This window comes from Dermochelys coriacea, chromosome 8, assembly GCF_009764565.3.
Source record: "Dermochelys coriacea isolate rDerCor1 chromosome 8, rDerCor1.pri.v4, whole genome shotgun sequence".
In the NCBI taxonomy this organism is placed as follows: domain Eukaryota; kingdom Metazoa; phylum Chordata; order Testudines; family Dermochelyidae; genus Dermochelys; species Dermochelys coriacea.
The window spans coordinates 45900147-45914683 of record NC_050075.1 but is presented as its reverse complement, the minus strand read 5'-3'; the positions used below and the strand labels follow the sequence as shown (position 1 = coordinate 45914683).

At 41.6% G+C, this 14537-nt stretch overlaps 1 protein-coding gene across 12 annotated transcripts in view; it reads left to right on the top strand.

The window, feature by feature from the left end:
* DNM3 (dynamin 3) overlaps positions 1-14537 on the top strand; it is a 307097-nt gene that overhangs the window by 221511 nt on the left and 71049 nt on the right. For 7 of the 12 annotated variants that reach the window (XR_006273647.1, XR_005294437.2, XM_043490460.1 and 4 more), the window contains one exon: positions 8129-8140. The exons of the other annotated variants lie outside the window; for them this stretch is intronic. Coding sequence is in view for 5 of the 7 variants with exons in the window: in XM_043490460.1 (XP_043346395.1) it covers positions 8129-8140 (12 nt within the window). In the remaining 2 variants the exon portion in view is untranslated. The remainder of the gene's footprint in view (positions 1-8128; positions 8141-14537) is intronic. 12 annotated transcript variants of the gene reach the window in all.

Here is a 14537-nt window from a genome sequence, read left to right as displayed (position 1 = left end):
GCCTTTGAAAATCACCTGCTAATGCGTAGTTTACCTTTCCTTCATTAACTGTTTCGCTCTGGTACATCACTGTAGTAGTGTGAATAGATTGTTCTCCCATCAAAGAGCTTGCACATCTGTCTGGCTGGTGATGCAACCATTCTGAAGTAATCTGCTCTTCTCCCCAGCTCCCCTCCTCCTCCCCCCAGAGTCCACTACTCTGGCTTCTTATAACATCATCTTTATTTCCCTCTATGTACCACCACCACCTCCCCCACTGCTCCTGCTTTCACTAGCCACCCACTCAATTTGTCGTTCCCAACTCTGATTCGCCTGCTATTTGTTGCTGCTCACATATGTATGCAGCCCGTAGTTTTCTCGCCTCATACCGGGGTGCCACTCCAGCACCACCAACCCAATGGCCTTGAGTTCATTACCTTTCCACCCCCTGCCCCCCAACCCACACACACAGAGCTGGGTTTTTAGGGAAGATTTTAAACAAATTATTTCAAGAATAAGAAATAGAATAAAAATGAGTCAAATACCAATCCATGGGCAGCTCACTGGATACCTGGCAACCAGCTGATACGTTGCCATTTATTGTTTTCTTTTTCATGATCCTTTAGTCAGTTGTCTGTCTGCGCAACACAACTCATATTGAAGCCAATCAGAATTAACTTTGCAAGTACTATTTTGTGAGATGCTACCAAATTCACTGTAAGAATCCAGATATTACATCGGCTGCATTCCCTTCTTCCATGCCTTTTTTAATGGTATCAAAACAGTTATGTTGTTGTATCTTATTGTTCATACCTTATTCCAGGACATGTCTGTCTTATTCACAACTTAGCTACTTCCTTCATAATTCCATCTATACCAGCCCTCAGGAATGGAATGCCCTCCTTAAAGAAGTCCTTTGTTACAAAGGGGCATTAAGTTAGTGAACTGAGTGAAGACTCACCAGTGTGGCACCTCCTGCTGGTCATCTGAGAATTAGCTCTTTTCCAGACTTGGAGCACCATCTGGTGGCTCATCTGCCTCAGGTCCCTCCTGGACCCCAGTGCACCTTTACCTCAGGGTTCTGCCCCAGCAGTACCCCCACACTTTGGGTCTCCCTTTCCAGGGGAACCCCCAATCCTCTATACCCACCTTGCCTCAGTGGCTACTGCCAGTCATCGCCTAGCCCCCTCTCACTGGGGCAAACTGTAGTCTGTAATGGCCATTTATCATTGGCAAGGGGTCAGACCTATCTGCCTCTACCTATTCCCATGCTGCACCTCCCAGCCCCAGTACCTGCGTATGCCTTTATCAAGACCTCAGCCTGGAGAATTGCCAGGCTGGAGCTCTCCAACTCCTCTTGCCCTTCCCCAGCACTGCTCTGTCCAGCGTATCCTTTGCTCCTTCAGGCAGCTAGGTCCATCTCTCTCCAAAGCTAGAGAGAGACTCTGACCCAGCTCCTCCCTTAGGGCTTCTTATACTCCCAGCCCGGCCCTGATTGGCTGCCTCAAGCCCGCTCCTGATTGGCTCTCTGGGGCAGCCCTTTCCCAGGGCTGTTTTAACCCCTTCCACACCAGACTGGCGTGACCATCCCGCTACACCCTTAGTCCATAATCCTTTCCTCCTTCAAATCCCTCTTCAAGACCTAGTCTATCGTGGTAACTACAGGAAATAGACAACTCATAAGGGCTAGGTTAAGAGGCAGTTCTTTATAAATTGTATCTTTATTCTTCTTCCTTGCCCTTCATTTATTTTTTGTCGTCTTAGATTTTAAGGCCTTCAGGGCAAAGGTTGTGCTTTATTGCATCTCTGAAGAGCACCTAAAACCTAGAGGACGTATCACAATACAAGTAATTAGTTGATAATAATAAGAGTACATGCCAGAATTTCTGAATTATACAAAAAATGTTCTTCTCTAGTTTGTAGCTCTCATTGTCTCTAGATCTACGGTGCAGCATAAGTATATATATTAAATATATAGAATACTCACCATTACAAAATAAACATGTCTGGCCTGTGTAATGGAGAGCTCAGACTAGATTACCATAGTGGTCATTTCTGGATTTAACTGTTGATAAATTCATAAGTTTTACTGTACTGGACAGTGATATCTGAGATACCACAGTTATATTGTAGTCAAAGTGTCAGGTGTGATAATTGCTGGTAGATGTTGACTTTGTAATGGTGACAGCTCTATGCCATGTTTAATATTAGTGTATACTGGGTATGTTTTATATAAAAAAATTCTATACATATAAGTATAAATCCTATACCTACAAAACCTACTGCAGCAAGTTGTTTATACAGTAATGACTTAAATGTTGTTTTCTTTTCAATGATGTTAACACACTCAGTGCACAGTGCACTCCACTGAAAAGTGAACATTTAGTCACAGAGTAATAACTGGTATACCACATGTATTGCTTATTTTAGGGAAATGGAGTGGCATCTCAGATACCAAAGCTTGATGATAGGGGGGGAAAAAGGTTGACTTTTCAGTAGCAATCACTGGATAGATAATGCACACTATAAAATGTCTATATGTTGATATCATGTACAGATGATTAATCTATTTTTGACTGAATTTAGTTTAATAAATAGTAGAGGATTATAAGTGATTTCTAAATATAAAAACTGAATCTACAACTCCAAACTCCATTAGTTTTCTTCTTATAACTACATTGTTGTGAACTAAATAACCTTTTTAAAACATAGACTAAATTTCAACTATTTTCAGCTACTCTCTGTCCTTCATGTTTCTTTCTTTCTGTGATTAAAGCTACTGAGTGTTAGAAAAATAATTACCAGCCACTTGGAGACCATTCCTAAAGGGTTTTTTGTCAATCATAGAATTATAGACCTGAAAGGGACCTCGAGAGGTCATCTAGACCAATTCCCTGTACTTGTAGCAGGACTAATTATCTAGACCATTCCTGATAGGTGTTTGTCTAACCTGCTCTTAAAAATCTCCAATGATGGAGATTCCACAACCTCCCTAGGCAAATTATTCCAGTGTTTAAGCACCCTGGCAGTTAGGAAGTTTTTCCTAATGTCCAACCTACACCTCCCTCACTGCAATTTAAACTCATTGCTTCTTGTCTTATCCTCAGAGGTTAAGAAAAACAATTTTTCTTCCTCCTGCTTGTAACAGCTTTTTACATACTTGAAAACGTTATCATGTCCTCTCTCAATCTTCTTTTCCAGACTAAACAAACCCATTTTTTCAGTCTTCCCTCATAGGTCATGTTTTCTAGACCTTCAATCATTTTTGTTGCTCTTCTCTGGACTTTCTCCAATTTGTCCACATCCTTCCTAAAATGTGTGGTGCCCTTCAGTTGAGGCCTAATCAGCACTGAGTAGAGCGGAAGAATTACTTCTTGTGTCATGCTTACAACACGCCTGCTAATACATCCCATAATGATGTTTGCTTTTTTTGCAACAGCGTTACATTGTTGATGCATATTTATCTTGTGGTCCACTATGGTCCCCAGATCCCTTTTCATAGTACTCCTTCCTGGGCAGTCATTTCCCATTTTGTATGTGTGCAACTGTTTGTTCCTTCCGAAATGGAGTACTTTGCATTTGTCCATATTCAGTTTCACCCTATTTACTTCAGACCATTTCTGCAGTTTGTCCAGATCATTTTGAATTTTAATCCTATCCTCCAAAGCACTTGCAACCCCTCCTAGCTTGGTATGGTCTGCAGATTTTATAAGTGTACTCTCTATGCCATTATCTAAATCATTGATGAAGATATTGAACAGAACCTGACCCAGAACTGATTCCTGCGGGACCACGCTCATTATACCCTTCCAGCATGACTATGAACCACTGATAAGTACTCTCTGGGAATGATTTTCCAGCCAGTTTTGCACCCACCTTATAGTAGCTCCATCTAGGTTGCATTTCCCTAGTTTATTTATGAGAAGGTCATGGGGGACAGTATCAAAAGCTTTACAAAACTCAAGATATACCATGTCTACCGCTTCCCCCCATCCACAAGGCTTGTTACCCTGTCAAAGAAAGCTATCAGGTTGGTTTGACACAATTTGTTTTTGACAAATCCATGCTGACTGTTATTTATCACCTTATTATCTTCTAGATGTTTGCTAACTGATTGTTTAATTATTTGCTCCATTATCTTTCCAGGTACAGAAATTAAGCAGACTGGTCTGTAATTCCGCGGGTTGGCCTTAGTTCCCTTTTTATAGATGGGTACTATATTTGCCCTTTTCCAGTCTTCTGGAATGTCTCCCGTCTTCCATAACTTCTCAAAGATAATTGCTAATGGCTCAGATATCTCAGTCAGCTCCAGTCAGACTTCTCTTACATAGCACCCCTTCTCCACTTGGTTACCTTCTTTAATGCCAATCTTCTTACAGGTTTTGATGCACAGGTCTGGGTTTTTCTGTATCCTGCCACCCAATGAGCAGGGTGTATCTTCTTTATTTTTCCCTATGAATTTATTTGGCGGTGCCTCCACCCCCCTCGCTCCTTCCTGGCAGAGCTACCAGGGCAGCTTGGGAGGAAAATTCTAACCACGGGGTAACCCCCACTTACTTGCCAGATAGTTGGAGACTTCCAAGAAATAACACAAATACATACAAAATATTCAATACAGTAATTATATTAAACAGGAGACAAATATAACATAACAGGGTAAAACACTGTTCTTAGGGTTTCCGGTGCCCACGCTGATAATACCCATGACTTTCCCCAGTCACGTGACCTGATGTAGCAAATGTAAGATTAGTCTCCCGTTCGTACACATACTTTGTTGGGGCCCATGATGACCTATGACCACGATATCTTCTCTGCAGTGGTTTAGCAGTGTGGCTGACTGGGTTCAGTACAGCCCAAAGCATAGGTGCTGACTCTGTGGGTGCTCTGGGGCTGGAGCACCCACGGGAAAAAATTTCACAGAGGTTCTCCAAGCTCCCCCCCAGCTGACTTCCACCTCCTCCCCTGAGTGTGCTGCGTCCCCGCTTCTCCTCCCAGTGCTTGCTGCCGCGAAACAGCTGTTTCACGGCATAACAAGCTGTTGGGGGGAGGAGTGGGAATGCGGTGTGCTCAGGGGAAGAGGCGGGGCCAGGGCGGGGATTTGGGGAAGGGGTTCAATGGGGCAGGGAGGGGGTGGAGTTGGGGTGGGGACTTTGGGGAAGGGGTTGGAATGGGGGCGGGGTGGGGTGGAGTTGGGGCAGGGCCGGTGGGGTGGGTCGAGCACACACTGGCACTACATTCATTAAAAAAAGTATACAGATGTTTGGCTTCACCATTTCATGTGTAATACAGCTTTACTACACTAAACCAACTGTAAAAATAGAACAAAAAAACCCTATAAGGAATTATGATGATTATAATGATTATTAAATAGGTTTAAGGAATGGTTACCAAACTGTCTCTTCTGTCCTTCACACTGTCATGGATATCAGAGCAAGTAGGGAGTGTGATCCAAAAGCACACAATTCTACCATGAGCTAAATATTTTCAGTCAAACCCACAACACACAGAATCATGGGCCCCAAGACTGCTCTTGTGGAAAAGACAAAATGTGCATTAATTCACATTTTGTGGAGCATTTGTAAAAATCCGTCTTAATGTCAAGAGAACATGCATCTTGTTAGTGTCTTTAATAAAGGATATTTTGGAGCCTGGTTTTGTTTGCCTTTGTCTGGTGTAAGTTAATTTGTATGCGTAGCTCTAAAAAACACTTCTGGTTTCTAGTGGTAAACTTCATGTCTTTTAACTTCCTCCCTTTAAACAAATCAAAATGGTTGGGTTGTCAGATTTCTTTTGGAATGCTTTGCGGTCAAAATAAATTCTGAGAAGTGTTCTTTTTATTAATGTATCCATGGCCAAAGCGCACCTAGATACCAGAGTGATAAACACTTTTTTAATTCTTGCAAAGGGATGGAGAGAGAAGATAAACTGAGGAAAATGGAATCCACTGAAAACTGATTTCGCTGTGAGCTGGAGTGGGAATTATTTTTACACTACCGGAGCATTGTACATGCTCTTGTAAATACTGTCTCAAAGGACTAACATTTTTCTGTGTTGTGAAGCTCCTCTTGTAGAAGATTACCAAGCTCTGCAGAAATAGATGTTAGGTATTGCTCTTGCCCTGCAGAGAACTGTCTTACAAGAACAGAGCTCCCATCATGTGCTGAGAAGTTCACTAAGTTTTGAGTTGTGTTAGAACTCATCAGTACAATTTTCTCAGCACTTTCAAACCTTCCTCTGAAAATGTGAAATGCCTTTGGAGGCTCACACCAAACCTGTACTCATTCTCCTTTCAAGGTTTAGGGCCCTCTGTTTGTGCATGTGACTGCTAGCAACTGGCAGCAATTTGCACTCATTTCAACACTTCCTCTTTGGCAGTTCCAAGGTCAAGAAATGCAAACAAGCAGCCCCCTTTACCCCCCCCCCACCCCGTCCCTTTACAGCCTGACTTCTCAGTCTTCTGCATGTGCAAGTGACAGCTCTTGCTGAATCGCCAAGCCTTTGGCACCTGTGGTAAAAGCTGGCTCATAGAAATTAAAAGTTGAATAATAGCGACACAAAGCTGGAGTATCGCAGTGGTGAATCAGGCCTGCTTTCCCAAACTGCCAGTGGTGCACGGTCAGCCTGGAATCTGCAAGTCAAGCTGTACTCTCTTATTCTTCTGCTCCTGCTGTACAAGCCAGTTGATGTGGAATCCAACTCACTCATTCTTTCAGGTGCTGTGTCTGCAGTTATGAGAAGAGTAAAAAGGAGCAAAGCCTAAATTCAACAGCCATGCTATAAACGCACACTTGGAGCAAGTCTGTAGAGTTTTAAGAGATGTCATTTTTGCACAGTCACTTGAAATTTGCACTGTAGATAATGGTCGTGATGACTGCTGGGTCAAGCAGTTCCTGTCTGTCAAAAATACCAAGAAACAACTTACCTATTGGTCTGTATTATGTACTGTACTGTAAACTAAGTTCGAGTCACTGATTTTTTTTTTGTCTGAACAAATGTCCCTAATACATTAAAAATTAGTCCAAATATCAACCTGGCCTTCCAAATCCCCTCTTCCTTCTGATTCTCTCTCCCCTTTTTGCTCCGTGCCCTATGCATGCACACTTGGTCACTATCTTTTACCACAATATAATTACCAGACATTGCTCTGTGGGCCCCTGGCTTCTTTTTCAGCTTGCCAAGTCCCCTCTCTCCCCCAGGATTTGCTTTCATCAGGACAGGGATTCTGAGTGCCACCCTGATAGCAATGAATCAGTATTTTTATTTTTTCAACCTGTCACATGTGAGTCAGCTCGTTGGCTATAAATCACAGCCTTGCTGTTTCACTTTGAAAGGAGAGATCCGTTTACCAGCTGACTTTACTGTTGCTTTCTGTATTGGCGTATCCAAACACCCTTCTTTTAAAATGACTACGACTTTGTGACTAACATTTCCAGACTGCATTTCTCAACTGTAGCCTAGGATTTATTTTGGCCAGTTTCCCACTATATAATATATACTGTTCATGCCAGCCCATGGCAAAACTCATAATTAAAAAAAATAGCACAGATGTTCATCGTAAGTTATTCTGCTTACTCTACCTCCCCAGCACCACCTACTCCTTCCCCTGCTCCCCTTTCGTATTACCAACCTACATATACCATATTTGCTTTTTTATTTATTTATTTATTTTTACATGGGATGGTGAAACTTTCCATTCCCTGGCATGTTGTGTGGAGTGGCTGTCATGAAATGGCAAGCAGACATGTTTAGTGGATTGCCTTGCATGCTAGAAGTTCAATTTTATCAGTGCAAGAAAGTCCAGCTGGCTACAGGCCCATCCCCAAATCATTTCGGGCCTCTTTTCACTGTCACTTACACCATTGACTTCAGTGGCACTGCTCCTGATTTATGCTTATAAGAAGAAAAGGAAATTTTGAAAACTTGCAGTTACCGTCTGCTGCTGTGAGTTTACAACTTGACTCACCATTTCAAATCTTTCGTGGATTTCTTATACCTTCATTGCAGCTTTCTCACCAGCGGGAATACACTTTGATTCAGTTCCTCATTTGGTTTGTGTGATACCCAAATTACACACAGCACACTGCATGCATTTGAAATACATGTATCTAATGGAACGTGTTCCTTTTTTTCCATGCTGCTTCCTGCAAAGGGGAACAACAGAGTAAGTTCTTTGTCCTGTTACAAAATCCCTTTCTACCCTTCCCAAAGTGTTTTGTCAGAAAAACAAATGTTTCTGTTCTGGTTCTCAGGCAACTATAGCCTAAAACGTAGTCTGTTTTGAACAAAATAGTGTTGCAAACTCTGATGCAAAAAGTTATATTTGCTAGAACTATAATGGCCCTTCTGTTTCAGCTTTTGGAAAGGAGAAGTGTTTTGTGTTGTTCAGGGCCTGTTTATAAGGCAATTCAGAGTGATACTTATATAGAAATAAAATTTTGTTGGGAATAAAGATTATGAAGGTATAGAAATAAAGACCCTTTTGAGGAAAGGTTACTACAGTCTGATGAAAATCATTACAGCTGGATTTTTTTGACCATACATCAAAGCTTGTATTAATGGGCAGTTATAAAAATCCAGCACTGAAGTCTTAAATAACAGATTTGCTGGCGTTGTTGGCTAAGCTGAACTAGATCAGTGTACTGGCTTTGAAGGTGCCTTAAAATGGATGGAGGAGGGTGGGGTCAACGTTTGACTTGGCTTCTAGACCCTTGATGTATTCCAGCTGGATGGCAGCAGTAGGGTGTGGGAGAGGGAGAATTGAAATATGCCTGGTAGGTTTTGTGAAACTAAGCAGCACATAAAAAGAAAGTTTTGCTAATGTTGAGCTGATAAACTAATAATTTAGCAGTTCCCAGACTTAATACATTTCTAAATACTACTTATACCATTTTTACTGATCCTATAAGTGAATACAGCATCTCTCACACACTTGAATATAGTGCAGTGTAGACTGTCATGCAGTAAAAAGAAGTTAGCATGTTACGATTGCTTCTTTGTGGGGAAGGGGCCAGCATGTTAACCCTTTGGAAGGAACATTATGGAGCAGCAGTAGCCTCCCCGTACTAAAGGCTGAAACTAGCTTCCAGTAAAAACCAAGGAGTCCCCTGCAATGTTGCCTGCTGCATCTCATCCTCGGGTAGAGTTTTTCTGGGAAGTTTTAGAAAGATTGGAAAAGGAATTTTTAATGTTATGATAGGTGAATTTACCCATCCTTCACTTTCACAGTTTTTCTTACCAGTTTTTGATTCCTCATCTCTCCATAGTGGCTAGGCTTAGAAACTCCACGCTTGGTCTATTTTCTTGGCTTTGCTGGGGAGAAGCGTCTCCCAGTAATTTCAGGGGAATGGAGGAGGGTGGTGTGTTGCAAGGGAGGGGGTTGACATAAAGAGCTGGGTTTGTCTATATGGATAACACTTAAACTATCAATACTATGTTAAACATTTATAATCTGAATTTACCTTGTGCTGACTGTAGGCGGTGCTGCCGCCTCAACTGCTGAGCTGATGTAGAGGGAGAAGAGTTTAGATTGGGGCTGAATAGGGTGCCATGGAGGGGGATGGGACTGAGAGGGACATGGTCTGGGGGTGACCCCGGGGGGACATATGGGAGAATGGCATCCCCTCATCTTGTAATGAGGCAGCAGGAGGTGGCATCTCAAGTGGAGGCACTATGCTGATACCATATGGCAGAGTGTGTGAAGGCGATCCTAGGAGCTTAGAGAGGGTTATTAGCTGGTGCCCCCCCCCAAGCTGCAAGCAAGAGCTACATGCTCATTGTAGACTCAGAATCATTTCCCCTCTTGAGGTCTGGTTGCTTAACCAAAAGGTTAATTTCAACAGTGCAGTGCATGAAGCCCACCCCCAGGCTTGAGTCCTAGGTCTCCTGCCTCAGGATCTGTGTTCCACCAGACCCTTCCTCTCTCTGCCACAGGCCATTCAGGGTGCAATCTAATTCATTACACTGGCTCCAATGAGGGAGGATGTATTAACCTGCAGGTCCCAGCACCTATGGCATCAGTAGACTCCTGCCATTCTGTTATGGGAGATATGGAATGGTGGCAAATGAGAGGGGGGAGAAGGGTTAGGGTGGCATTGAGGGGAGAGAGGTGCAGTTAAGGAATGTAGCAAATTTGCCAGCAAATCATAACCCTTCATTTCTTAGTGTCATCCCACCTGCCCTTAACGTTGCTGCCTAAGACTTACAAAACTGGAAACAAAAAGTAAAATAAAAAGTTTCTCGAAGATAATAGAAGCCTATTTCTTATTCAAGGGATGGATTAGCAACAGTCTTCTAGGAATTTGTTTTTATTTTTATTTTTGCATAATCCTTAACGTCTGTGGGATTACTCATACTTAAAGTTGTATGTGCCGAAGTGTTTTGCTGGACCAAAGCCAGGAACAGATCACATAGGATGAGGCGGATGAGCCAGATCTCATGAAACACACAGAGACAAAACTCCTTATGCATCTTTATGTTAAAACTAAACTCTACTCAACTTCCTTATGCATAGATGTGCAGAGTAAGTAGAACATTGAGAGATCATTAGTGACGCCCTTATTCTATTTCTAGCGCTGCCCCTTCTCCCCGTCCCTCTCCCCCACCAAAGAAAATCCAGTTAATGGATAAGAAAAGCCAGGACACCTTCACAAAGTCCATTTTATCACATTTGGTTAAATTAAAATGTATCCTAGGCACTAAGTTGCAGATTTTTAAAAGCATTTACCTTTAAATACGTTTAAAAATCTGACCCTATGTTCTCACCAAATTTTTACCACAAATTCCCAAGCACTAAAACTGTTTTTTTGGAAAAATTCACAAACTGTTAAAAGTGCATTTCTCCTCTTCTCTTCTCTTCTCTTCTACTCTAAAATGGCTGAACTGCTTTTGCTTAAACTTTCAAAAAGAAATGTAACTCTGAAACCAAATGAGAAATTTCAGCCTGAGCAGTACAAGTTGGACATACCGATAAGGGTAGTACGTTGTGAGGGTGTTGTGACTGCAGTGTAGTTACATTGCAGTTACACTACTGCTCTGCTTCTGGATACCTGTTGTGAAAGACATAGGGGACTGATCTGTAATAATTTAGTAATAAAATCACTGACTTTGTTAATGATATAGTTACTGTATAGCTACATTGGGTTATTGGAATTCTTTATTGCATGCATATGTTGGTTTAGTTTAATATCTGAGCTGTTGAAAAACAGCTATGAAGGCCAGACAATGGCTCCAGATAAAACCCCTTCTCAAAAACAGGACAGGAGACTAGGAGACACACTACCTAAGCTATGAACTGTGAAGACACTACTCAGAGTCATAGAAATGTAGGGCTGGAAGGGAGCGTGAGACGTCATCAAGTTCAGCCCTCTGCACTGACAGGAGTTTGTCCAACATGTTCTTAAAAACCTCCAGTGATGGGGAATTCCACAGCCTTGGAAGCCTATTCTAGTGCTAATTACCCTTATAGTTAGAAAGTTTTTCCTGATATCAAACCTAAATCTCCCTTGCTGCAGATTAAGCTTATTACTTCTTGTCCCACCTTCAGTGGACATGGAGAACAGCTGATCACTGTCCTCTTTATAATGGCCCTTAACATATTTGAAGACTCTCTGCTTCCCACTCAGTCTTTTCTCAAGGCTAAATGTGCCCAGTTATTCTAATCTTTCCTCACAGATCAGATTTTCTAAACCTTTTATCACTTTTGTTGCTCTTCTCTGGACTCTCTCCAGTTTATCCACCTTTTCTAAAGTGTGGCACCTAGAACTGGACACAGTAGTCCAGCTGAGGCCTCACCGGTGCCAAGTAGACTGGGACAATTACCTCACTTCTATGACATACAACACTCCAGTTACTACACCCCAGAATTATATTAGCCTTTCTTGCAACTGCATCACACTGTTGACTCACATTCAGTTTGTGATCCATTATAACTCCCAGATTTTTTTCAGCAGTACTATCTTCTAGCCAGTTCCCCATTATGTAGTTGTGCGTTTGACTTTTCCTTTGTAAGTGAAATACTTTGCACTTGTCATTATTAAATTTTACCTTGTTGAATTGAGACCAATTCTCCAATTTGTCAAGGTTGTTTTGGATTCTAATCCTGTCCTCCAAAGTGCTTGCAATCCCTCCCAGCTTGGTGTCATCTGCAAAATTTATAAACATACTCTCTGCACCATTATCCAAGTTACTAATGAAAATAATGAATAGTACTGGACCCAGGACTGATCCCTGCCAGACCCCACTAGATGCATCCTCCCTGTTTGACAGAGAACCATTGACAACTGCTCTTTGAGTTCGGTCTTTAAACCATGGCTCCAATGAACCCATTTTATAGTAATTTAATCTAGACCACATTTCTCTAGTTTGCTTATGAGACTGACCCTAGGCCAGGTACTCACTTGTGTTAGACAGGCCTAGGAATGAACAGATCAAAGGACAGTGAACCTCTCTCAACCCAGAGGTGAGGGGGCAATTATCAGAGAGTTGTAATGAGGGGCAGACTGACATATATCATATGGGAGGGTCTGAAGCAGTTAACCCTTCATAAGCTTTTACAGGGATGGTAAGCCTTAGGTAAAATAGACATATATAGACCTCTTTTATTGTGTTAATCATCCTTGTCTCTTGCATTGTGCAGTGTTCATACTTTGTTAAACGGTACTGTACTTTGTTTTGTGAGAGCTATTTGGTCCATGTGTTAACTGCTGGTCACAGCTCCCAGAGGGAAATGTTTCAGGTGCCAAACCCATCTGACCTGCTGAGAAATCACAGTTGATACACAAAGTGCTGTAGCTTGAGACCTGGTCTCAGGGGGAAAGAATTGTGGGGACACCACCCTGAAAGAGATGAAGACATGAGACCTAATACTGGAGGGGAATGCATTTAAGAGTAGGGCTCCCAACCCTCCAAGATTGTCCTGGACTCTCGAGGAATTAAAGATTCATCTTTAAAGATTATGCCATGTGATGAAATCTCTAGGAATTCATCCAGCCAAAGTTGGCAACCCTAACTAGGAGAGATTTGAGAGGGATTAGTGGTACAGCCAGCCTTGTAACCATGACATCTGCAATTACCATTAATTCATATAATTTGAAAACTCACTACTGAGAATAATCTCTATGTAGTTAGTATACCTGGGTTCTAACAGCATATATATTAAGAAGCACACCAAAGCAGTAATATTAAGTAATAAATCAATCCCATTGACAATCTTCCAGTTATTAAATTATTGGTAATTAATACTGGAAAGTGAACCCAACACTATACTAGCAATGGAACTATGCTGGAATTACAGTATCCTTATTGTAAACTGTAACCAAGATAAGAAAGTCCTTTAGAACTGGACACATGTAGGCAATCTTAACCTTTGTGGTGTGTGTGTCTGTGTACAGGGCCAGATTGTACCATTAGATCAGGTCCATATCAGGGGCACTGCTGAACTGCCCCTCTCTGATGGAGCTTTGGGAGACATTGTGCCTCATGAAGTTTCCTGACAAGATGGGTGTGCACACCTAATCCACCCTTAGAAAGATACAGCACCTCCTCCCGGGCACAGCTGGCCAGATCTTTTAGAGAGACATGGTTGGGGAGGGAATATCTTTTATTAGGCTTATGTCTGCAGGTGAAAGAGACAAGCTTTGGAGCTACACAAAGCTCTTCTTCAGAAGTTGGTCCAATACAATATATTGCCTCACCCACTTTGTGTCTCTGATATCCTGGGACTGACATGGCTTCAACAGAACTGCAGATAGATCTTTAGGTCATTTATAGAGCTTTCTAAATTGTATTCGTATTGGATGCAGCCATGTGACATCATAGCTCACTACAAAAAGTTTACAGCCCACTTTGATCTTGTTTGAGGATTGTTCTTTGCAAAGACAAGCACAGTTTTCTTTAGAAGGAACAGATTAGAAATTTTGCAGGAAAATGCTTTCCCTGCCTGGTGTGTAGCTTGTATTCCTTGGAACATTTCTCTTAGTTGCTTAGATTCAGTTTTTTAAAAAAAATCCCTAATAATATTTTGCCAAACTCAGAGTCCAGTTCAGCTACTTTATTAAAAGGACCGGATGTCCTGGTCTGTCCGAGATAGTCCTGGAAATGAGAATTTGGACTTTGTATGTGGGAGACTTTCTTTTTAACACCACCACTCGTGCTTGCATGGTGACTGGCATGTAAATGGAAGAGACATTCCAGAAATCATATATATCTTTGGGTAACAAAAGAGCTTTCCTAAACTCAATTAGATTTCTGAAGAGGGATTTTTATCCACCAAGTAGAACTAAAATCCAGGTTAGCCACTTATCAGGTATGTTTTAAAAATCATGGTGAGAGATGCAAATGGAAAAATAAAGTACTCTATCCTTCCCTCTATGTGTTCTTAGATCAATATATTGGTTAGATCAATAGTGAAAAGTAAAGAATCATTTTTCTTTGTAGAGAAGTTGAAAAACCATCTACACAGATTTGTTAGAGAATAAATATAAAAATGAAAATATAAGATTGTTTGAATGAGTTTCATATTTTTAGAGGTTTTTTAATTCCAAATGTATAATTTTTTAGAA